Source organism: Stegostoma tigrinum, chromosome 23, assembly GCF_030684315.1.
Source record: "Stegostoma tigrinum isolate sSteTig4 chromosome 23, sSteTig4.hap1, whole genome shotgun sequence".
Classification (NCBI taxonomy): domain Eukaryota; kingdom Metazoa; phylum Chordata; class Chondrichthyes; order Orectolobiformes; family Stegostomatidae; genus Stegostoma; species Stegostoma tigrinum.
The window spans coordinates 50,658,496-50,685,325 of NC_081376.1; the positions used below are offsets into that span (position 1 = coordinate 50,658,496).

General features: G+C 39.9%; 1 protein-coding gene across 2 annotated transcripts in view; it reads right to left on the reverse strand.

The window, feature by feature from the left end:
- Positions 1-12,760: 12,760 nt before the first annotated feature.
- snx29 (sorting nexin 29) overlaps positions 12,761-26,830 on the reverse strand; it is a 443,022-nt gene continuing 428,952 nt past the window's right edge. For both annotated transcript variants that reach the window (XM_059654177.1, XM_059654176.1), the window contains one exon: positions 12,761-15,354. In XM_059654177.1, the coding sequence (XP_059510160.1) occupies positions 15,228-15,354 (127 nt within the window). In that variant the 3' untranslated portion in view covers positions 12,761-15,227. The remainder of the gene's footprint in view (positions 15,355-26,830) is intronic.

The following is a 26,830-nucleotide window of genomic DNA, read 5'->3' on the forward strand; positions in this document are numbered from 1 at the left end:
AGTATTCACACAGGAAAAAGACAATGTTGTCGTGGAGAATACTGAGATACAGGCTATGACACTATACAGGATTGAGGTCCATTAGGAGGAGATGTTAGCAATTCTGGAAAGTGTGAAAATAGATAAGTCCCTTGGGCCAGATGGGATTTATCCTAGGATTCTCTGGGACGCTTGGGAGGAGATTGCAGAGCCTTTGGCTTTGATCTTTATGTCATCATTGTGTACAGGAATAGTGCCAGAAGTCTGGAGGATAGCAAATGTTGTCCCCTTGCTCAAGAAGAGTACAGATAACCCTAGTAAATATAGACCAGTGAGCCTTACTTCGGTTGTGGGTAAAGTGTTGGAGAGGATTATAAGAGATAGGATTTATAATAATCTAGAAAGGAATAATTTGATTAGTGATAGTCAACACAGTGAAGGTTAGGTCATGCCTCACAAACCTTATTGAGTTCTTTGAGAAGGTGACTAAACAGGTGGATGAGGGTAAAGCGGTTGATGTGATCGTGTATATGGATTTCAGTAAAGCGTTTGATAAGGTTTCCCAGGGTAGGCTATTGCAGAAAATATGGAGCTATGGGATTAAGGGTGATTCAATGGTTTGGATCAGAAATTGGCTAGCTGTAAGAAGACCGAGGGTGGTGGTTGATGGGAAATGTTCATCCTGGAGCTCAGTTACTAGTGATGTACTGCAAGGATCTGTTTTGGGTCCACAGCTGTTTGTCACTTTTATAAATGACCCTGGTGAGGGTGTAGAAGGATGGGTTAGAAAATTTGCGGATGACACTAAAATCGGTGGAGTTGTGGATAGTGCAGGTTACAGAGGGACATAGATAAGCTGCAGAGATGGGTTGAGAGGTGGTAAATGGAGTTTAATGCGGAAAAGTGTGATGTGATTCACTTTGGAAGGAGTAACAGGAATACAGAGTACTGGGCTAATGGTAAGATGCTTGGTAGTGTGGATAAGCAGAGGGATCTTGGTGTCCATGTGCATAGATCCCTGAAAGTTGCCACCCAGGTTGATAGGGTTGTTAGGAAGGCGTACAGTGTGTTAGGTTTTATTGGTAGAGGAATTGAGTTTCGGAGCCAAGGGGTCACGTTGCAGCTGTACAAAACACTGGTACGGCCGCACTTGGATTATTGCATACAGTTCTCGTCGCCGCATTATAAGAAGGATGTGGAAGCATAGGAAAGGGTGCAGAGGAGAGTTACCAGGATGTTGCCTGGTATGGAGGGAAGGTCTTATGAGGAAAGGCTGAGGGACTTGAGGCAGTTTTCCTTAGAGAGAAGGTGGTTAAGAGGCGACTTAATAGAGACATACAAGATGATCAGAGGATTAGATAGGGTGGACAGTGAGAGCCTTTTTCCTCGGATGGTGATGGCTAGCATGAGGGGACGTAGCTTTAAATTGAGGGGTGATAGATATAGGTCGGATGTCACAGGTAGGTTCTTTACTCAGAGAGTAGCTAAGGGCGTGGAATGCCCTGCCTGTAACTGTAGTAGACTCACCAACTTTAAGTGCATTTAAATGGTCATTGGATAGCCATATGGATGATAATGGAATAGCGTAGGTTAGATGGGCTTCAGGTTGGATGCACAGGTCGGCACAACGTCGAAGACAGATCCTGCACTGTGTGGTAACGTTCTATGTTCTATAATCTTGCCCATTCAAGAAAACACTGGAGGGATCAGTATTTTCCAGACATGTCACTTATGCAAACGAATGCAACTCAGTACCAACAGTGTGAAACAAAAAATGTCTTTGAACATAAATACAAAATAAATGTAAACCAAAGGAAAATAATACACTTCATACAAACACACATCAAATGAAGATAACAAGGTGTGGAGCTGAATGAACACAGCAGGCCAAGCAGCGTCAGAGGAGCAGGAAAGCTGACGTTTTAGGCCTAGACCCTTCCTCAGAAAACCCTTCTTTCAGGTCTAGGCCCGAAACATCAGCCTTCCGGCTCCTCCGACGCTGCTTGGCCTGCTGTGTTCATCCAGCTCTACACATTGTTATCTCAGACTCTCCAGCATCTGCAGTTCCTACTGTAGCAAATGAAAATGGTTTACTTTCTGTTGAATCATTTTACATTCAAATGATTTGTTAAAACTAATTTAATTAGAGAAATTACATCTTATTGCTTTGGAAGAATATCGGGAACGTAGGGTGTATCTGAAATGAGGAATTAAGAGGGCTAAGAGGGGACATGAGATATTGTTGGCAAACATGGTTAAGGAAAATCCCAAGCCTTTTATTCGTATATAATGAGCAAGAGGGTAACTAGAGAAAAGATTGGCCCACTTAAGGACAAAGAAGGAAAGTTGTACGTTGTTCCAGAGAAAATGGATGACATTCTGAATGAGTACTTTGCATCGGTATTCACCAAGGAAAGCGACATGACAGATGTTGAGGTTAGGGATAGATGTTTGCTTACTCTAGGTCAAGTCGGCATAAGGAGGGAGTGAGTGTTGGATATCCTAAAAGGCATTAAGGTGGTTAAGTCCCCAGGTGCGGATGGGATCTATCCCAGGTAACTGAGGGAAGTGAGAGAGGAAATAGCCGGGGCCCTAACAGATATCTTTGCAGTGAGGTCCCGGAGGACTGGAGACTTGCTAATGTTGTCCCCTTGTTTAAAAAGGGCAGCAAGGATAATCCAGGTAATCATCGACCACTGAGCCTGACTTTAGTGGTAGGGAAGCTACTGGAGATGATACTGAGGGATAGGATCTATTCCCATTTGTAAGAAAATGGGCTTATCAGTGATAGGCAACATGGTTTTGTACAGGGAAGGTCATGTCTTACCAACTTAATAGAATTCCTTGAGGACGTGACAAAGTTGATTGATGAGGGAAAGGCTGTAGATGTCATATACATGGACTTCAGTAAGGCGTTTGATAAGGTTCCCCATGGCAGGCTGATGGAGAAAGTGAAGTTGCATGGGGTCCAGGGTGTGCTAGCTAGATGGATAAAAAAACTGGCTGGGCAACAGGAGACAGAAGGTAGTAGTAGAAGGGAGTTTCTCAAATTGGAGACCTGTAACCAGTGGTGTTCCACAGGGATCTGTGCTGGGACCACTGTTGTTTGTGATATATGTAAATGATCTGGAGGAAGGTGTAGGTGGTCTGATCAGCAAGTTTGCTGATGACACTAAGATTGGTGGAGTAGCTGATAGTGAAGGGGACTGTCAGAAATTACAGCAGAATATAGATAGAGTGGAGAGTTGGGCAGATAAATGGCAGATGGAGTTCAATCCAGGCAAATGTGAGGTGATGCATTTTGGAAGATCTAATTCAAGGGCGAACTATACAGTAAATGGAAAAGTCCCAGGGAAAATTGATGAACAGAGAGATCTGGGTGTTCAGGTCCATTGTTCCCTGAAGGTGGCGACGCAGGTCAATAGGGTGGTCAAGGCGGCATAAGGCATGCTTTCCTTCATTGGGCGGGGTATTGAGTACAAGAGTTGGCAGGTCATGTTACAGTTGTATAAGACTTTGGTTCGGCCACATTTAGAGTACCGTGTACAGTTCTGGTCACCACATTACCAAAAGAATGTGGATGCTTTGGAGAGGATGCAGAGGACGTTCACCAGGATGTTGCCTGGTATGGAGGGTGCTAGCTATGGAGAGAGGTTGAGTAGATTAGGATCATTTACATTAGAAAGATGGAGGTTGAGGGGGGACCTGATTGAGGAATACAAAATCATGAGGGGTATAGGCAGGGTGGATAGCAAGAAGCTTTTTCCCCAGAGTGGGGGACTCAATTACTAGGGGTCATGAGTTCAAAGTGAGAGGAGGAAAGCATAAGGGAGATATGCGTGGTAAGTTCTTTATGCAGAGGGTGGTGGATGCCTGGAACGCATTGCCAGTGGAGGTGGAAGACGCAGACACGTTAGTGTCTTTTAAGATGTATTTAGACAGGTACATGGATAGGCAAGGAGTGAAGGGATACAGAACCTTAGAAAATAGATGATAGGTTTAGACAGAGTATCTCGATCAGCACAGGCTTGGAGGGCCGAAGGGCCTGTTCTTGTGCTGTAATTTTCTTTGTTCTTTGTTTGTTCATATGCATCACGCAAACAAATATATACAGAACTGCAAAACAAAGCAAATTCCCACAGGACTGAAAATAATAGGAAAATGTTTCTTATAATTTGTTGAATATAACACGTAGGTTTCTTTAAAACACATGCAATGACTCAGGAAATATTTATACTGTAAGATTTTTAATTGCACAGATAAAAGTGAAGAATTTCAAGCCTAGATGTGCTTTTACTTAACACATTCATTTGCAGTTATTAGACATCTCTCCAAATTTGGAGAAATAAAGTTATTCAGTTTCTCAAATCAATTGCAATAAAATTAAAAATTAATTTGTTCAACTTTGAAACACATTGCATCAGCTTCCTGCATTCAATTTAAGGAAAACAAAGTACCTGTGATGACGAACTGGATGTCCTCAATGTATGAATAGTTATAGTGTCCACATTACAGACACAAGACAGATTTCTAGCACCTTCATCAACTTTTGAAAAAGATGAAAAAAAAATCAAAGACAACAATGACCGAATACTTTCTCAACCAGTCTTGCACCTTTCTTGTGATGTTAGAAATCAAGTTCTTCAACTGAATGTTACTAAATGTTTCCAATTTAGTAGAAAAAGGCAACAGTTTAAATATACGCAAAAGTATCTAATATAAAAAAGCCTGAAGTTTAACCACGCTTCACTATGAAGTAAGATTTCCTGAAAGCATGTTGAAACAGGAATTTAAAATAAATCAGAAGATGATGGAATCAAATCAGAAAATGCTAGAGATACACAGCTTTCACTCAACATTGCAAAAAAGGGAATTAATGTTTCAAGAACACTTCTCAAAAAAAAGCAATATTAATGAAGTTTTTTTTAATTCACATGATTAGGACATTGCTGGATAGGCAGCCCATCCCTAATTGCCCGGTGGGCAGTTCAGAATCAACCACATTGCTGTGGGTCTGGAGTCACCTGTAGGCCAGACTGGTAAGGGCAGCAGCTTCCTTCCCTAAGAGACATTTGTGAACCAGATGGGTTTTTCCTGACAACTGACAATGGATTCATGGTCATCATTAGACTCTTTAATTCCACCATCTGACATGTGGGATTTGAACCTGGGTCCCCAGAACAATATCTGAATTAATAGTCCAGCAATAATATCAGGCCACTGCCTCCCCCTATTAATCCATCTGTTCTTCTTACAGATCATGATGGTCCTGCTGTCAATTTCGAACTAGTAACATTCTTTTATGTGTTTTCATAAAAGCCTATCTTATTCAATTCAAATCAGTTTAATATGGAGGAAGGTGACACTACAGCCTTTAAAAAAAAATGTTTTCTTCTTAGGTTCTTACACAATTTGACACCAGTATAAACCTGGTCCCAACTCACCCATAATTTCATGTGGCTGCCAAAAGTTGATTTCACTCCCATTTACCCCCACATGTTGGACCATTCAGAAAACTGACTGAAGGAAGTAAAAAGCTGCAGCACAGTAACCAAATTAGAATTTATCTGCAGAGATTGTAGGAACTGCCGATGCTGGAGAATCTGAGATAACATGGCGTGAAGCTGGATGAACACAGCAGGCCAAGCGGCATCAAAGAAGGAGGAAAGTATGACGTTTTGGGTTGGGACCCTTCTTCAGAAATGGGGAGGGGAAGGGGATTCTGAAATAAATAGGGAAACAGGGGGAGGCGGATAGAATTTATCTGCATGCTGCTTTTCTATCAAAGTTTTCTGAAGTACGTTTATTTTATAATTAATAATTAAAACTAAGTTCCATCTTATGGTGTAGTACAGTAACATTTACATATCAGCATCCTGGCCTCCAGCGCAGAATAATTCTGTACCTGGATTAAAACTGCAGGTGTCTGCTAATTTCTCAAAAAAAGTCTAAGAAAAAGAACAACTACAAAATATTCAGGGTCACCCCAAATAAATATTTTGTATTTGATTAATCTAAAAATCAAGATAGTTACTAAAAGCTACACTGCTCTATGTTAAATTCCACAGTCAATGAAGTATGAAATTTGAATAGGAAAATTCAAGGCATTGGCTGTAGTGCTAGGAAGTGGGACTAGTGCAGATCTAGTGTAACTTTGGCAGTACAGACCTGATGGGCTGAAAGGCATTATTCATTGATTTCAACAAAGTGGCTGAAATTGGTCAACTCCAAACTGACAAATCTCAAAATTTCAATGCAAACAATTTTTAAAAAAACTTTTTTCCTGCTTGAGAAAAATATCATTGTAAACATGAACAATGAAGACTGGCACGTGACAATAACTTACTGAAAGAAACTTTCAATCTCCCAATTTGACAGTAAAGATTCATTTAAAATGAGGCAGTTTCATTTTCTGTGCCATTTTGCTGCTTCTTCATTCGATACTTCTCATTGTAGATCAGTAGATTTGAATTCTTAGAACTCCTGAAGAAGCCTTTCTAATAACAGAAATTTAAGTTTAAACAACCTACATGTGAACCCAGGAACATGAAAAATAGGTGAAGGGACAGGCCATTCAGCCCTTCATGTTTATTCTGCCATTCAATATGGTTATGGCTGACCATCCAACTCAGTCCTCTGTTCCTGCTTTCTCCCATAGTATTTGATCCCTTTGCCTTAAGAACTACACGCTCTTTTAACTTATTTGAGTGCAGCCATTCTCATCAAATTAGGAAGACAATGAAATCCTCTAAGGTAAGCTTTCCTTCATGGGTTTTGAAGGAGTAAGAATACATGAAGAAAATCTGGCACCCTGCTACTATTAACTCAACCACTAACCAGCTGCAAGATGTTCACAGCAACCACATCCAGCCAACTTTCAGAATTCAGTACCCAAGCACTTCCTGATCCTTACTGACCTTTTCCCTTCCATCCCACCCTAACCCAATTTCAACATGCCAGTTGCTGCTTGCCTTGGTCAGTAAATTTGCAGATGAGAGCAAAATTGGAGGTGTAGTGGACAGTACAGAAGGTTACCTCAGAGTACAGTGGGATCTTGATCAGATGGGCCGATGGGTAGATGGAGTTTAAATAAGTGTGAGGTGTTGCACTTTGGAAAGGCATATCAGGGCAGAACTTATACACTTAATGGTAATGTCCTGGGGAGTGCTGCTGAACAAAGAGACTATGGAGTGCAGGTTCATTGTTTCTTGAAAGTGGAGATGCAGGTACTTAGCATAGTTAAGGCGGCATTTGGTGTGCTTGCCTATATTCGAAAGTGCACTAAGTATATGAGTTGGTGGGTCATGTTGCGTCTGTACAGGACATTGGTTAGGCCACTTTTGGAATACTGCATGCAGTTCTGGTCACCCTACCATAGGAAGGATATTGTGAAACTTGAAAGATTCAGAAAAGATTTACAAGGATGTTGCCAGGGCTGGAGGGTTGAGCTATAGGGAGAAGCTGGATAGGCTGGGGCTACTTTCCCTGGAGTGTTGGAAGCTGACGAGTAATCTTATACAGGTTTATAAAATTATGAGGGGCAGAGATAAGATAAATAGACAAGGTTTTTCACTGGAGTGGAGATACCAAAACTAGAGGGCATAGGTGAGAGGGGTAAGATTTAAAAAGGACCTAACAGGCAACTTTTTGACAAAGAGGGTGGTGCATGTATAGAATGAGTTGCCAGAGGAAATGGAGGAGGCTGGTACAATTACAACATTTAAAAGTCATCTGGATGGGTATATGAGTCGTAAGGATTTTGAAGGAAATGGGCTAATTGCTGGCAAATGGGACTAGATTTATCTAGGATATCTGGTTGGCATGGACGAATGGATCGAAGGGTCAGCTTCTGTGCTTTACATCTCTATGACTAGCATTTGGATGGGGCTCCATGCCTCAAATGAAAACTTCAGTGGCAGAAAGGCGAGCACTTCCATTGAGATGGGGAAAGTAGAAAAGCACAAGGGAGAAGTGGCAAGTTTCAATGAGAAGAAAATTCAAAGAAGCTCGAATGAAGCATGAACGCTAGCATGGATTGGTTGGATTGAAATGCCTGTTTCTGTGCTCCCATACAATCAGAATCATCCTCAAAATGCTGAGCAGAATTTAACAATTCATAGGTGAATACAATTAACTTTATTAGCTACTCTTCATCGTTTAGCCAGTGGTGCTTCAACATGTTACCTTAAAGAATACCTGTTGTACTTATGAGGCAAAAATCACACAATATTTTTTATTTGTTGCAAGTTAATTTGCCTTCTGAAACCTCTTTATCTTACAGTCTGTTAAAATCACTGACAAAACAAGCAAGTGGAAGGTATTAAAACCAGCTTAGAGCATCAAGCGGTCTGATTTCCAGTTTTCTCAGAGCAGCCCTGTTTTATATCCATACAAACTGGAGCAAGATTTGGCACCTTGGGTCTGCTTCACCATTCAAGAAGATCATAGCTGATCTGATTGTGGCCTCAACTCCACTTTCCTCTCTACTCCTCAAGTCCTTTGTCAATCAAAAATCCATCAAATTCAACCTTAAAAATCTTCAATGATTTGTCTCCACTGCTCTATCGGGAGAATAATTCCCCAGATGAACAAAAAAACACTGCATTTCTGTCTTAAGCAAGGTATCAATTATTTTTAAACCATGCCTCTTAATTCTAGTCTCTCCCATAAAGGGAAACACATAACCTGTCAGTTTTCCTTTGGATCTTTCATTTCAATAAGATCACCTCTCATTCCTCTGAAGTCCAACAGATACAGGCAAAACCTGTCCACTCTTTCCTAAGATATCCCTTCATTGCAGAAATTTGTTGTATGGATCTTCTCTGAGTTCCTTCTAATGTCATTATTTCATTTTCCAAGTAAGTCAAAGGTCAGTTTTATTCAGAAAACATAGGCACTGAATGATACGGTAAAATGGATGTGAGTTTGCTCGCTGAGCAGGAAGGTTAGTTTTCAGCCATTTCGTCACCATTCTAGGTAACATCATCAGTGAGCCTCCGATGAAGTGCTGGTGTTACGTCCCGCTTTCGATTTATCTGTTTGGGTTTCCTTGGGTTGGTGATGTCATTTCCTGTTCTTTTTCTCAGGGAATGGTAGATTGGCTCCAAATCAATGTGTTTGTTGATGGAGTTCTGGTTGGAATGCCATGCTTCTAGGAATTCTCATGCGTGTCTCTGTTTGGCTTGTCCTAGGATGGATGTGTTGTCCCAATCAAAGTGGTGTCCTTCCTCATCTGTATGTAAGGATACGAGCGATAGTGGGTCATGTCGTTTTGTGGCTAGTTGATGTTCATGTATCCTGGTGGCTAGCTTTCTGCCTGTTTGTCCAATGTAGTGTTTGTCACAGTTCTTGCAAGGTATTTTGTAGACGACGTTTGTTTTGCTTGTTGTCTGTATAGGGTCTTTCAAGTTCATTAGCTGCTGTTTCAGTGTGTTGGTGGGTTTGTGGGCTACCCTGATGCCAAGAGGTCCGAGTAGTCTGGCAGTCATTTCGGAAATGTCTTTGATGTAGGGGAGCGTGGTTATGGTTTCTGGGCCCGTTTTGTCTGTTTGTTTGGGTTTGTTGCTGAGGAATCGGCGGACTGTGTTCATAGGGTATCCGTTCTTTTTGAATACGCTGTATAGGGGATTTTCTTCTGCTCTTCGTAGTTCCTCTGTGCTGCAGTGTGTGGTGGCTCGTTGGAATAATGTTCTAATGCAGCTTTGTTTGTGGGTGTTGGGATGGTTGCTCCTGTAGTTCAGTGTTTGGTCCGTATGTGTTGTTTTCCTGTAGACACTGGTTTGAAGTTCCCCATTGACTGTTCACTCTACTGTGACATCTAGGAATGGCAGTTTGTTTGTTGTTTTCCTCCTCTTCTGTGAATGTTATACCAGTAAGGGTATTATTGATGGTCTTGAAGGTTTCCTCTAATTTGTTTTGTTTAGTGATGACAAAGGTGTCATCTGCGTAAGCGAACCCAAAGTTTAGGTTGGATGATTGACAGAGCTGTTTATTCGAGTCTCCGCATTACTGCCTCTGCTAAGAACCCTGATATCAGAGATCTCATGCGTGTACCGTCCCCTGAGAAAAAGAACAGGAAATGACATCACCAATGCAGGAAATGACATCACCAACCCAAGGAAACCTCACCAGATAAATAGAAAGCGGGACATAACACCAGCGCTTCGTCGGAGGCTCACTGATGATGTTACCTAGAATGGTAATGAAATGTCTGAAAACTAACCTTCCAGCTCAGCGAGCAAACTCACATCCAGAACCTCAACCTGAGCTACAAATCTTCTCAAAACGCGCGAATACGGTAAAATATAGAATTACATTAAACTAAAATATAAGCGTTGAATGCAAATTCAAAATTGTTCAAAATCACAAGAGATTAACAAGAAATGCATGGCATCAGTGAATATAAAGTGATTGCTGTCAGAGATCAGAAAGTGCAATTAGCCATGAACATCTGATTTATTTTCATCCCCATTGTGACAATAGTTGTAAACTACTCGCATCAATAACTGGAAGCTGTGAATGGTTTGATAAATCTGATTAAATGTTTACAGAATTTTGTTTTCCAAAATCCTTTATTCAACGTAAGCCCATAATTTTTTAATATCATCCCTGTGCTTTGCTAATACAAGTATGCATTAGCAACAGCTACTTCAGACAACATTGTTGCAAATGTATACTTTAAGCTAAAATGGTGATGAGTCACTTGACTTGTCTTAAAAACTGCCGTTTTATGCATACTACATAGAAGACATACATATTCCATATAAGAACTCTGACAGTCCCCCTGGGATACCATGGTAATATAACTTATAGACATGAAAACAACAAATACTGGAAATCATAGAGTCTAGACTCGGAACGTTAGCTTGCTCTCTCTCCATGGATGAGGATAGGGCAGTGGATGTTGCCTATATGGACTTTAGTAAGGCCTTTGACAACGTCCCATACGGCAGGCTAGTCATGAAGGTTAGGTCGCGTGGGATCCAGGGAGACATAGCTAATTGGATTCAAAATTGCTCAACGATAGGAAGCAGGGGGTGAAAGGTCAATGTTGTTTCTCAGCTGGAGACTAGTGGTGTGCCACAGTGGTTGGTGCTGGGACTTTTGTTATTTACATAAATGATCAGGATGTGAATGTACAAGGCATGATTAGTAAGTTTGCAGATGACACAAAATTTAGGAGGTATAGTTGATAGTGAGGAGGATTATCAAAAATTGCAAAGGGATCTTGATCAGATGGGGAAGTGGGCTGAGGATTGGCAAATGCAGTTCAATGCAGATAACTGTAAAATCAAACCAAGGTAGCACTTGGTAAATGGTAAGGTCCTGAGCAGTGTTGTGGAACAGATGGACCTAGGAGTACAAGTATATTGTTCATTGAAAGCAACATCACAGGTAGACAGAGTAGTGAAGGCGGCATTTAATATGCTGGCCTTCATCGGCCGAGGTACTGAGTACAGGAGTTGGGATGTTATGTTATGGTTGTATAAGTTGTTGGTGAGGCTGCATTTGGAGTATTGTGTACAACTTTGGTCACCTTGTTATAAGGAAAGACATAGTTAAACTGGAAAGTGTGCAAAGAACATTTATGATGATTTTGCCAGGACTAGTGGGCCTGAGTTACAGGGAGACATTGGCAAAGATAGGCCTGTATTCCTTGGAACATAGGAGAATGAGGTGTATAAAATCATGAGGTGGGGCACAGACAGGATGGATGCATATCGTCTTTTTCCTAGGGATGGAGAATCAAAAACCAGACAGCATAGGTTTAAGGTGAGGGGGGAAGATTTAAGAAGGACCTGAGGGGCAACTTCTTCACACAGAGAGTGGTGTCTATATGGAATGGACTGCGAGAGAAAGTGGTTGAGGCAGGTACAATAACAACATTTATAAAAACATTTAGATAGATACATGGATGGGAAGGGTTTAGAGGGATATGGTTCAAATATGGGCAAATGCAACTAGCTAAGTGCACACCATGGTCATCATGGACCAGTTTGGGCGAAGGACCTGTTTCCATGCTCTATTAGCCTATGACTCAATGACAAGCCAAAGGATGGAAAAGTTTCTATATAATTCTACAGGAATAATCTTGAATCGATTAAAGTTGATTTCTGCAGTGTATTACTTAGAGAAAATAAACTTTGCAATACAGACAAAGTTTATAAGCGACAAGAGGAATGACCATGTCCTGTTCATACAGTCCCGGTTCGGGAGGGAATTTTCTGCTCAAAATAATCATTTAAGTTGATCTAACAAAAACATACCAATAGGGGCCAGACCTTCTAATCAACCAGAGAGTCAACTTTCAGTCACTTCATTCTGAAAATCTTTGCAACATTTGAAGCTATGGCATCATCCAGCCAATGGAATTTATTGTGGTAACTGTATGTTTGTGATCAGTTCCCAGGTTGATCATCATTCCCATTGAAATGGACAGTTTAGATCTGGAAATACACAGGATTCTTCCTTGTAACTGAATCAATTACAAGAGTTGAGAAAACACAGCAAATTAAGCATCTGCATGATTGCTTGAAAAGTGATCTATTTATTACTCTATAGTTCACTAATACATGGCTCAAAGGGAATATTTAGAACAGAATGTCCTCCCTTTAGATTTTCCCTGCCCTTTAATGATTTTAGAGTGAACGGTAAATTTTCACATGCCAAAATCTCTACATAGAATTTCACAAGCCAATCTATCAGATTCTCTGATTGTTCAGTACTGGGAACGTAGTGATATATTGAAAATATAATGAAACTGTCAGCACCTTATATTTTATCATGATCATGCATATTTATTAATTATTCTTAAGTTTGTTTTCATGGTCCCATTGGTAAGAGAAAGCACTTTTAACAGGACATCTCTTTGATTGCTGGTACAGTCAATGTTTAATCTCTGAACTGACAGTCCCGTACGTACACTCTTCCACTGTTAAAGTTACATTGCATTATATCCCCGCACATATTTTGGTCCATGTAGCATTTATCTTGTAAATGGCCTTGTCAGAAGCAGTTGTAATAAAACACTTTTCTTGATGAATTTCTAATAAAAGAATTAAAATCTAACAGCAGTGTTAAATACAACTTTGAATGTTACATTCTCCACAGGTTGACAGGATAGAGATTAATTTATTTAATATCACGTCTAATCTGATTTATGTACAACTGAATAGATGCTAACAAAGGAGCAGATGACTTTAACTTCTTCTTAAGTAATTGATCACCAAAACAAGGTATAGGAAATGTCAGCACCACTACTGTTAGCTTTCTCCAGTTCTCTGTTACTGCACTTAAATTTGTTTTCATCAAGAACTCTATACAATTGAACAGATAAGCATGTTCACAAACCTGTTGGATGATGAATGTAGAATGTGATGGAAGATGATTGACAGCTTTCAGTGAAAACAACTGAGATGGGCAGCTAAATGGATTAGTGGAATGCTACAGCTGAAGTGGGCTGTAAGAATGCTGAAGACTGATAACAGGGTTGAATGAAGATGAGAAAGGCCAGCTACAGTATCAACAATGAGGTTATTACACTTGGTTTGCTTTTGGGAAACTTTTAAGAATTTGACCATTGATGGAAGAGAAGAAATAGAGTGACAAAAAATTATTGTGGTCTGATGTTCCAATTCTGGCAAGGATGTGATCCAAGGTGAATTATGACTGGGTCTTGTTTGGTCAGAAAGTTCTGAAGCAGAAAGACTAAACTGTTAATGTAACAGCTAATAAGGCATTCAAGAGGAAAATAATTTTCTCGCATTGCAATTCACATTTACAGCATAATCTTTGAGAGTAAATAACTGTAGCCAATATGCATTTTTGGTAGAATTTGTAAGCCTAACATCTAGGAAAATGACCTTAAACTTTAGCATTTGCTTGTTAAGTGGAAGAATTAGTGAATTTTATACAATTTAATTAAAAATATAAAACTGAAAGCCTAAAGATGGATCTAAAATATTCCAAACCAACAATATTGTTTCCAGAAAATGATACAAGCAGAATTAAATTTTTAAGTTGTTTTGGACTTGTTTGTTTCCACATTAATTTTAAGGCTGCTGTGTCTCATTTGGAAAACAATAATGTTTATTGATTTTCTATGATTAAAAGAAACATTCTGTACATTGGCAGATAGTGAAGTGTTCCAACTGTGGTGTCTCAATTACACCTTCAGTCACTAGGAATGGTGAGTCGAGTACAGACTGCCAGTTGTAGCTTTGTGCAACAGTGACAATTCTGTATTGATTCCCCTTCCTTACCGAGAATTGACGTTTCAGTTCTTATTTTGTAAAAATCTTAGAACAAAGTTAAGATGCTATTGTTAATATCTGTGTCTTTGAATTAGTCGTTATTTGTGCATGAGAAGCATTTTATTACTGTGAACCTTACCACACTCTCAGAGGAATTAATGTGAGTGGACAAGACCTTTATTAATGCAGCTGCCGTCATTTCACAGCCTATAACAATATCAATGTGCAATGACTGATCAGAACTGCGTAAAGAACAAAATTTGGCATTTAAATTGTGAGACTAGAACCAGGTGATTATAGTGAATCTCAGAGTTGGAAACTATGCACATTTTATATTTTAAAAAAGACTGATTAAATGGTTTCCAGTTCGTATTGAAGAGTCTGTTAACAAAATAAAATTCATACTCAATCCATTTTTTAAAAAAAAAGTGTTGAAAGAAGAAACAGCACTTAGCAACTCTCAATGTCAATAAATTACATCTGGCTTGAAGTTTTTTCTGGTTGATATTTATCTGCCATCCAAACGGCGTGAAATTCAGTAACAGTGCTTTTGTAAATTGGTGCAGAAATTTTTAATCCTTTCAGATGCAGTCTATAGACACAGGAGTGGTCATTAATATGCTCAACGAGTGAACACAAAGAAGCTGACATGTTTTTGGTGCTTGGGCAAGGGCATTAAGAATTAAGGCAAAAATGTAACAAATAAATGTTCCAATTGTGCCACCACAATAAATAATCAATACAGACTGTAAACATTTCAAACTGTGCAAGTGAAAGGGAGTCTCATCCTATACTTACATTTCTATGAAGCGAATAATGCATTCCAAATTACTAACAATGTACAAGACCCATGAGAACCTGACAGCTTTCAAAATCATTTCCCACGACGTAACACTGTCACTTTATCTTCCTCAGCTTAACTCAGCTGTGAATTGAAAGGTTATCTGACGTTTCACATAAAGGGGTGTACGCTGGAATCTTTTGTCAGTTCACAGGTCAAAGGTCACCACTCTGAGGCTCAGGATTTCGTGTCTCTCTGGGGTGAGTCCTGCTCAATCTAGAAAACTTAGAAACGACCTTTGACCGTGCCTTACTTGCAGGTTCCCCAGTCGGCTGTACATCACTGTGGAGATAAAAACAATAGATTATTTGCTAGTTGAAAAATAACAACATTCTAATAATCCAGCTCATGTTGACTCAATGATTTGAAGTGGTTGTGAGTCAACAACAGAAAAGATCCTTGGCTTTTTTAATTGTTTCAATTCAGAACACTGACACTTTGCAGGTACCGATATTTTAAAAAATGACTCACTGAAGAAAACCCAATTAAAACTGTTTCACTGTTTTCCAAAGCCATGTTTGTACACTACAAGAGACTAGTTCTATGATATCCAACTGACATGATCTACATGTTGCTCTGACATCTGAAATGTAACTGGTTTAAGGCAGTGGGTCTCAGTGGAATTCAATGTGTGAGAAATGGTGTTAGCCTACTTTGGGGAGCTGGTCTTTCATTATTTTTGAATCAGATGTAAGACGCCTCCAACTGATGAGCAATGTAACACACATGAGAACCTGCCAGTTTTCCAGATCATTTCCTATAAAATAACAGTCGCTTGTTTCTCTCTGCTTAACTCAGCTTTTATCAAATTTTTAAGACGTTAAACTGAGAGAAGCAAGTTTGTCGCCATACTTATTAAGTTCTGAACATAATGCTACTACAATGACTGCTTACTCACAGGAAGGGGCAGGTTTGGTCACAAATGTCCAATATTCTCAACAACGCTGGGGATGGGGGAATCCTGCCAGTCTCAACAGCAGGAACTCATTTAACTTTGTGCAATTCTGTTTTCTAGCCCAGTAACCAGCCAAACTCTCAGCATGGTCGATGCGAGGGGAGGAAAACAAGGCTCAGGAAGTTGTATCCTGATATGCAAACTGGGGAAAAATAAGCTTATGAACAAGAGGGCTGTGAACAGAATTTCTACTCCTGTCTCAAAAAGCAGCCACTTCCTTTGGGGAGCTGGTAGTTCACCAAGCTGTCTCACTGCCACGCTCTCCAGCTGCTGGGAAACCATGCAGCAGTCTGTATAATATTACCCTGAGACTTGGCTATCCTAATACTGCCCTGGGTGACCTATCTTCCATCCTTCATGAACCTTTGCTTATCCAAAACTCCACTCTCCATAGGCTTACTTATACCAGGGGCTGTGCAACCATTCCTTGAACTGGATCCAGATCTAACTTTCCATTTTAAAATGCTTGTTCTTGATTTCAGGTCACTACGTGGCCTCAGCTCACACTATGTTGGTAATCTCCTTTAGCCTACCACCCTGTGAGTTCTGTGTGCTCCTTGAATTTCAGCTTCTTCTACATCCTCTTAAAAACCTCAGGTAGTTGAGCAATTCAGCTGTGTTGGCCATAAGCACTGTGCCTTGCTTTCCAGACCCCTCTGTTTCTTCATCTCTCTTCTGTTAAGATGAGCTTCAACTATTTCATCATTAACATTTTGTGCCTTTGCATGTTTCATCAATCATGGCTCACTGTGAACATATTACGAAGTTACCTGATTCCCGTGTCACATCTTTGGAAAAATATGATTTAGCAGAAAAGGCAGAGGAGTAAATTTTAATACAAGTCTATTCCAGTGATAAATTGCAATAATTTTCTCAATTATGTTTTCTCAGTAAATATAACAAAGGCAAACATGAATCTAAATTAAATGCAATCTGTGTTTTTGACTTGCAGAATAAACAAATGACTTTGATCCATTACCTGCCCTCACCTAGGACATAGATTTAATTATACAACCATCAATTTTAAATAAAAACCCTTCAAACTACATGCTACCTAAATTCCCAGCTCTGAATCAAGTTGCTGAGTGTTTGTGTATCCAGGCCACATGGAATGGTCAACCAACTACTGAAACCGGATTATGAACATATTTCTAGCCACTTGGTGCAACGAATTGCAATAGATTCGATGGAAGTACAAGAATAGAATATTTCACATTGCCACTGAATGCATGCAACTGCAAATGTTATATTGTAATCAGCATTTTTCTCTCAATATCACTTCATTCCATGACTAACAATGCTGTGCAGCAGGATTTGTTTGCAAACAGTTTCCATCCTGCATACATTCCATTGTGCTGTCGGGTTTACAGACAAGCTTTAATTTTAATAGATGGATGGATTGTTTCTCAGATTCCAAATTCAAGTAAATTTAAAGTTCAGTTCTTGGCCAATTTAGACCAACTAATGGAACACAGGTCATCAGAAAATTCCTCAGATTGTGGCACATTTCAATAAAATCACAATAAAGAAAACCAATATGATTATGCCAATAATAACATCTTGCATTTGCATAGCATTTTAATGCAATGAATGATCTCAAAGTACTTTGCTGGAATGACTATCAAACCAAATGTGACTCTGAGCCAACAACAGACATTTGGTCAGATGTCCAAAAGTTTGGTTCAAGTGGTAAGAAGACAGAGATAGAGACTGACAAACAGTCAGATGGGGACAAAACAGTCAGTAGTGGGTAATGTCAATGGACTAATAATCCAGAGGCTGAGGTTAGTACTCTGGCAACACAGGTTCAAATCCCATCATAGAAGCTGGCGGAATTTAAATTCAGTTCAGTCAGGATCCTACTGAATCGTGGAGCAGCTCAAATGGTTGGACAAGCTGTTCCTATTTCTTACGGTCTTATAGATTCCAGCTGGAGGATTATTCTTTCTCCATTTACTGTTCTTTTAAGAATGGTGAAACTTTCCATGAGATCACCCTCATTCTTCTAAACTCCAGAGAATAAAGGATCAGTCTTCTTAATCTGTCTTTATAACAACCCCAAACTCCTAGATCCACTAACCTGAGACTGACCCATTTATCCTGTTCTTTCTTTTATGCCTGCTAGTCACTCCTCAATCTATGCAGGTGCATTTTACTGCAAAACCATGCACCTGAATTCTGTTTACTAACCTCTTCTGTATCAAAGGACTTCTGAAAATCCAAATACACCAAATCCACTGGTTTCTGCTATTGACTCTGTCAGTAGCATCCTCAAAATACTCTACCAAGTTTGTCATACATGATTTCCCCTACATAAATTCACAATGATTCTGCTCAAAAGACAATTATCTTCTAAACATCCAGAATCACGTCTTTTAAAATAGGTCCTAGCATTTTCCTTACTACTGATAGCAAACTAACAGATCTGTGGTTTCCCCTTTATTTCGCTCCATGTTTTTAAAAACAATGGGAATTCATTTACAATCTCCAAATCTGCAGGAAATGTCACAGAACCAGCACAATTCCGAACACGATTGCCAATGGATCCACAATTCCTGTAGCCATCTCCTTAAACACTCCAGGGAGAAGTCATAATGCTGGGGATTTAGCATTTTTCAGTCCCATTATTTTCTCCAGTACTACTTTTATATTAATACTAATTTCTTTCAGTTCCATATTCTCACAAGACCGTTGGATCTTGCTTGTTTCAGAGAGACTTCTTGTATCTTCCTCTGTGAAGTCAGAGCCAAAGTGCTCAGTGAGCTTTGCTGTCATTTCTCTCTTTCCATTATAAACTTAATATAAAATGGACCTACATTTATCTTCGGTATTTTTTTTCACTTTAAGAAAACACAGAAACATTCACAATCCTTTGTTTCTTCCTATTTTACATTCAGATTCTACTTTCTCTTTCTTTGTCCTGCATTGCTGAATTCTATAATCCTCTCAATCCTCAAGCGTACAAACATTTTTGGGCAACTTTATACGTCTCTTCCTTTGTTGAACACCATCTTTCATGTCCCTGGGAACCACACTTCTCTTACTTTTCCTGCTGAGTATTTTTGCCTTAAAGGAACATAAAATCTGTCATATAAAGTCTCAGTCTCCTGGTGACAATGAAACCACCATCGACTGTTGTAAAAACCATTTTGGTTCACTAATGTCCTTTAGGGAAGGAAATTCCTCATCCTTTCAAAGTCCTTATGACGCTAGAGGCATAGAAAAGTGGTTGACTCTTAACCACCCTCTGAAATGACCCTAGCAAGCCTCTCAGTTTTCAGCGTGTAATTAGGGATCTGCAATAAAATGCTGGCTTTACCAGTGACACCTGCATTGAATAAAGAAAAAAAAAAGCAATAATTCAAGTTAGCATCATTGCTGAAGAATGTTTGACAATATGCTGAATCTTATTCCTGAGAAGAGGTGGCCTGAGGCTGTGAGTTGCTAGATTCTGAAAAATCTCAATGGTGATGAGATCAGGGGCACGAAACCAACACACTCACAAGGCTGAAGCCTCTGATTGAAACAGCTCTGCATTTTAACTGTGGTTGGGTGTGGTTTTCTCAGTCCTCAGCTAACAGCTGTATGGAGGGTAGGGCTGGGGAGAAGAGAAAGTTGGTGCTCCTCCCTCACAATCTGAACAGCGCGGGTGCTGGGGACCAGACAGTATTCCCTGGGGTCAGGTACTCAAACCCCCGGGTATCAGAACTTGCCATAGGCTCAGGAATTGGATCCTCAAACCAACATCATCCACAAGGGTAGTAGGAGCTGCTGATGCTGGAGAATCTGAGATAACAAGGTGTAGAGCTGGATGAACACAGCAGGCCCAGCAGCATCAGAGGAGCAGGAAGGCTGACGTTTCAGGTCTGGACCCTTCTTCAGAACTGGATTCAACCCCCTCCCCTCCTCTGAGCATAATCTGCCCTGTCAAGAGAAAGCCAATGAATTTGTGGAAACAAACAGAAAACGAAGGAGATGGCAGTGTATTGGCCTTTAGAGGTTGTAGAATATTGAATACAGTAATAGCTTTTCTAGAAATCTGATCATAGTTTTCAGAGTGGAGTGATTTGGAAAAGGAGCCTATCATACTCCTCAAAGAAGAGTTACTGTTCTTTTAAACACCATCACTGAAATAAAATTGAAAATGTTGGAAGGAATCATCTAGTCTGTCAGCAACATAAGAAAAAAAAACATTTAATGATTAAGGCACGCTTCCTCAGTCAGAATTGTTAAAAAAACAGATTATAAAGAAGTTAGAACATAAGGGCACTTTCCAGACAAGAGATCATTGTTAGAAAATCAAACCACATTACAGATAGACAGGTACGACTAGAGACAAGCCACGTGGGATGTGAATGGGAGAAACAAGGATGGCACATCATCACAAATTCTGACCAGAGGCTACAGTGCACAGGTAGAAGTTAATGTCTCTGATTTACACTTGTGTTTGATGTTTCATGCAGGAGGTTAGAGATGGAGAGAATAGAAAAGGAATGAAGGACATGTAATTTAGCCAAGGAGTGTTATGGATTATGCACGAAAAGTCAAAATATTCAGGAAAGTAAGCCAACTATATTCAGTTTCAAAATCAAGAGATTCCAGTGTTCAAGGGTATTTTTATAATCCACTGATCTGCTCAAATCCCTACCATCATTACTCAATAATTTTCACAGCAATAAGGCAGTGCTATACATTGTAAAGATTTCATCTCAAGAATGGGACTTGCTTTAAATGGAAAGGACTGACTATAAATCTTCTAGGCAGGCAAATTAGAGAGTGGTCAATATCAGATTTCCTGGAAGTTTTCAGCTTCACCATCATCCTCGTCAGTTTTTATTACTGAGCTGTGTGTAGACAGTTTTTGTTAATGCAATGGATAAAAACATGGACATGAAGAAAAATACAAACCATTCGTGAAACAATAGTGCTGGCGACAGGAGTGCCTCATAATTTGAGAATATCAACTTGATTTATTGACAGTGATCAGGTTTTGCAAATTCAGAACAATCCATCCTTTATTGTCAGTCTCAAACTTACAAAATTCTTCAGTCCAATGGGTATTGATATTAGCCAGTCTTTTATTTGTTTACAGGATGAATATATTTACTGCTCGGTCCTGAATGCCCTTGAGAAGGTGGTAGTGAGCTGCCTTCTTGAAATGCTGCAATCTATGTGTCAACCATTAGCCCACACCAGAACTTGAGCACAAAAATTTACCCTGACACAAAAGTGCTATCCTGCAGGAGTGCTGCACCCTCAGAAGTGCAGACTTGACAATGAGACATTCAAATCCATCTGCCTGTATGGATGGGTATAAATGATGCTATGGTACAATTTGGAAGAACAGCAAGGTCATAATATTGATCCTACAATCAACACCACAAAGATTATCTACTCATCACTACACTGTTGTTTGTGACAGGACAACATGGTCTACCAATTTCCTACATTACATCAGTGTCTTTCCTTCAAAAAATACTTAAGTGACTGCAAAGTACTTTGTGAAATGTGGTGGCCTTGGAAAGTACTATATAAATGTGAATATGTCTACTTTCTTTCTTTTCTTTCATGTACCCTAGAACTCTGTGGGAAGCTAGGGAAGTGATTGCATGGGTCCTTGCTGAGACATCTGCATCATCAATAGCCACAGTTCCAATAGCTGGAAGACTGGATATTGGCTAATGTACCATTTAAGAAAGGTGGTAAGGAAAAGCCAGGGAACTAAAGACCTTTAAGCCTGATATCAGTGGTGGGCAAGTTGTTGGAGGGAACCTGAGGGACAGGATTTACATGTACTTGGAAAGGCAAGCACTGATAAGGGATCGTCAACATGGGTTTGTGTAGGGGAAATCATGTCTCATTAACAGGCCTGAAACATTGACTCTCCTGCTCCTCTGATGCTGCCTAACATGCTGTATTCCTCTAGCTCCACACTACTGATTCTAACTCCAGCATCTGCAGTTCTTGCTATTTCCGTTTGAATACTGAACTGGCTTGAAGGTGAGAGGCAGAGGGCAGTGCTGGAGGGTTGCTTTTCAGACTGGAGGCCTATAACCAGTGGTGTGCCACAAGCATTGGTGCTGGGTCCACTTTTTGTCATTTACGTAAATGATTTGGATGTGAACAAAGGATGTATGGATAGGAGCTTTGCAGATGACACCAAAATTGGTGCTGTAGTGGACAGCCAAGGAGGTAATCTCAGAGTACAATGGGACTTTGATCAGATGGGCCTATGGGCTGAGGAGTGGCAGATGGAGTTTAATTTAGATAAATGTACGATGATGCATTATAGAAAGGCAAATCGATGGTAATTACACGTAATGATAAGGTCCTGGGGAGTGCTGCTGAACAAAGAGGCTGGGGAGTGCAGCTTCATAATTCCCTGAAAGTAGAGTTGCAGGTAGACAGGGTGGTGAAGGTGGTGTTCGGTATGCTCGCCTTTATTGGTCAGTGCACTGAGTGCTGGAGTTGGGAGATCGTGCCGCGGCTATACAGGGCATTGGTGAGGCCACTTTTGGAATACTGCATTCAGTTAGGGTCTCCCTGCTAAAGCGGGGATGTTGTGAAACTTGAAAGGATTCAGAAAAGATTTATGAGGATGCTTGGAGGGCTTGAGCTATTGGGAAAGGCTGAATAGGCTGTGTCTATTTTCTCTACAGCATCAGAAGCTGAGGGGTAACCTTATAGAAGTCTATAAAATTATGAGGGGTACAGATACAACAAATAGTAAGGTCTTTTCCCCAAAGTGGCAGAGTTCAAAAATAAAGCCCATAGGATTAAGGTGAGAGGTGAAAGATTTAAAAGGGACTTAAGGGGCAACAGAGGGTGGTGCGTGTATGGAACGAGCTGCCAGAGGAAGTGGTGGAAGCTGGTGCAATTACAACATTTAAAAGGCATCTGGATGGGTACATGAATAGGAAGGGTTTAGAGGGAAGGGTCACCGGACCCAAAACGTTAACTCTGTTTTTCCCTTCACAGATGCTGCCAGACCTGCTGAGCTTTTCCAGCAACTTTGTTTTTGTTCAACTGCTACTTGCCTGACCATTCCACCAACTTATCAATGCCCTTTTGAAATCTAACACTGCACTCCTTACAGCTCACAATATTTCCAAGTTTGGGTCATCTGCAAAGTTTCAAATTGAGCTTGGTATGTACAAGTCTGGTCATTAATATATATCAGGAAGCACAAGAAACTCCTAGGGAACTCCCCTGTAAGTCTTCCTCCAGTCCAAAAAACAATTGTTCATCCTGCTGTGTTTCCTGCCATTCAAACAATTTTGCATCCACATAGCTTCATTTATCCCCTGGCTCCAATTTTGCTGATTATGTGGCTGTTCATCCAATGATTTTCGCAAGTCCACACACAACACATTAGTTGAATTACATCTATCCATCCCCTCTACTATCTCAAAACACTCAAGCAACTTAGTTGAATGCTTTTCGCTCTTATCAAATCCATGTTGACTTTCCTTAATTAAACTGCATGTGTACAACTGCTGTTAAGTTTGCATCAAATTGTCATGTCTAGCAGCCTATAATGAGTTCTGAAATTTTAACACAATCTAAACTGAAGAGGTTTTTACTAAGTTGGTGCCACTTGGTAGCACTGTGTACAATGCATGCCATCACTTTGTTGATGATTGACACCAGACTGTTAAAGTGACAAAAGACCAGGTTGGACTTGTTCTGCTTTTGGTAGATAGGACATACCTGGGAAATTTTCCACATTTTAGATTTTAAGCATTGTGGATTGACTAGGGGTACTGGCTTGCTTTGAAATACAAGTCTTCATTGGCAGGGCCCACAGCTTTTGCTTCATCTTGTGCAAACTCACATCTGCACTTATTGTTCACCTCTGGTGGCACTGGAAAGATAAAATTGGTCTTTAGGAACTGTTGCAATCCTGTGGTGATGTCAACTCAAAGGAAACAAGTCAGCATTAAGCTTTTGTCTTGGATAAATTATCTGAGTACATACACGAATGAAATTTCTCTTTGAAATAGAAGAGTTAGTGATAGCTCCAAGAATATTACAGAATATGTTTCAGAGAGGAAACCATTTTATTTTATCATATCAGTATGATGGAACTAATACTTCAGTGGATCATTTTCAACCTTATTTCAAACAAATAGATTTTTCCTCTTTCCTATACTGCAATGTTGTCAAACCCATGTTTCTGCAGATAATGAGAAAAAGCGTGCAGTCTACAAAGCAAATTGAACACTAAAAAAAAACGTATGAATTGGTTTGTGTGTGTGTATTGAAACCATCAAGGTAATAGACTTGTAATTAAGTAGAGCAGAAATTAAAGGAAAAAAACACTTAGCTTGAAAGAAGCATAATATGTTTTGAAGTAGACTCAGGTTCGATGGTAAGAAATGATAATGGGACATAAAAGAGATTGGCTAAGGGTACTTCAAGGGCTGACAATGAATTTTATGCCCCAATTTAAAATTGAATTTGCACAAGCTTTAGCCCTCCCTGATTAGATGTTCAAACAATTTATTCAAAATTCAGCAACACATTCTTTAAAAGAACTGGATGCAAGTGTAAGCAGTATCACAAATCAGGCGGCCAGATTCCTAATTGCGAAAAATGGAAATGCTTATTCTGCTACATTCTGATGTCAACGGGATTTATGAAGGGAAATAATGTGAGGCATTGAGCCATGACTTTCTGAATGCAGAATGCTTCGTTATGGAATCTACAGTAATTATAATGCTCTCATTAACAAAACAGCACAGTGAATTTTAAAAGAAGTGATTATTTACTCCTATCCATTTCTTTGTGTCTTAGAATTTAAGGGAATGGTGGAATTTTAGCCCATCTTTGAAAATGGAGAGCATTATACAGAACACTAATGTGTAAAAGTTGAAAGGTGTTTGGATATAAAATTATCTGCATCACCTAATTGAGAATTTTAGATTATTAACTGATGGAAGAGAGGTTTTGCCCAATGAATTTAGCTGAGTTTTTTTTAAAAGAACTTGAATCAAAGGACACAACAGAACATTGTAGATACAGCTTAATTGGAATGATGGTAATATTTGTGGGGTACCTTAGCAATTAGATTATTGCTTGTAATAAGTATGTAAATGATTTATAAGAGCAGGCAAAAACAAAGCTCTCTAAGTTTGCTGATAAATTGCTGACAATAACATGGAACATGTTCATCAAATGCAAAAAAAATGCATTCAATTAAAAAGCAAGATTACAAGGAACAGACAGGATGAGGATCCCAACCAAAAACGGGAATTGCTGGACAAACTCAACAGGTCAGACAGCATCTGTACAAGAGAAATAGAGTTAACAATTCAAGTCCAGTGACCTTTCTTCAGAACCATACAATTTCATAACTTGGACAAATTCAAGGTAGTGAGACTAGAAAAATGAATAAAGCAAGATAACAAGCTTACTTATATTAATTTTAAAAGAGACACCTGTGGAACCTGAAGCCAGCGATATCAATGGCACAGATGTTCTGATTACAGTAAAGAAAACAAAGATCACTTAGACTGTGCATCCTGGGAGATGGCGCATCTCCTTATAACTCAAACCCTCCACAGCCTCAGTAACATCATTGTAAACCTTTTCCAGTTTAAGAACATCTCTCCTGGAGCACGGCGACCAGAATTGTACACAGCCTGAACAATGTCTTGTACAGTCGCAACATGATGTCCCAACTCCTGTACTCAATGCTCCAACCAATGAAGGCAAGCGTGCCAAAGGCCTTCTTCACCACCTGTAATGCCACTTTCAAGGAACTATGTACCTATACCCCTAGGTATGTCTGTTCAACACCACTCCCCAGGTCCCTACCTTTACCTGTTTAAGTCCTGCCCTGATTTGTCTTACCAAAATGCAACGCCTCATATTTATCTAAAGTAATCTCCATCTGCCATTCGTCTGCCCACTGGCCCAGTTGAGCAAGATCCCGTTGTACTCTTAGATAACATTCTTCATTGTTGGCTATACCACAAATTTTGGGGTCTAGGCCCAAAACATCGACTCTCCTGCTCCTCTGATGCTGTCTGACCTGCTGCGTTCCTCCAGCTCCACACTGTACTGATTGTCCCTGGATCCCATGTGATCTAAACTTCCCAACCAGTCTACTGTGCAGAACCTCAAACGCAGAGCCATTCTAACTGTAATTATGCCATTCAGAGTTAAATGTTGAAAGCTGCGGAGCAGAAGAGAGTCCTGTGTAAGTCATAGTTGATATATTAAAGGTCTGTGACCAGTATCATAAAGTGATAGGAAAAGAGAATATGATGTTAGAGTGCATAGCTGGAATTGTTTAGTATGAAGTTGGAAACACAAGGCCATAAACATGTCCAGGTTTTAGAATTATAGAATCCCTACAGTGTGGAAAGAGGTATTTGGCCCTAGAATCAGTATCAAACTTCCAAAGAGCATCCCACCCTCCCACTCTATCCCCATAACCCCGAATTTCCCATGGCCAATCCACTCTAACTTGCACATCTTAGGACTGTGGGAGGAAACCACAGCACCCACTGGAAAGTTACACAGACACAGTGAGAACGTGCAAACTTCAGACGGACAGTCCCCAAGACTGGAATCAAACCCAGGTTCCTGGTGCTATGAGACAGCAGTGCTAACCACTCAGCCACTGCTTGGCCTTTTTGCTTCAAATTTTCCTACACTGGCTTTTTTTTTCAGATTCATTCACAGGGTGTGGATGTTGCTGGCATTATTTATTGTTAATTATAATATCATTTGAGGTGGGCTTTATAGATCACTTTATAGATAATAAAATAGCATATTATTCCCAACACTTGCCTT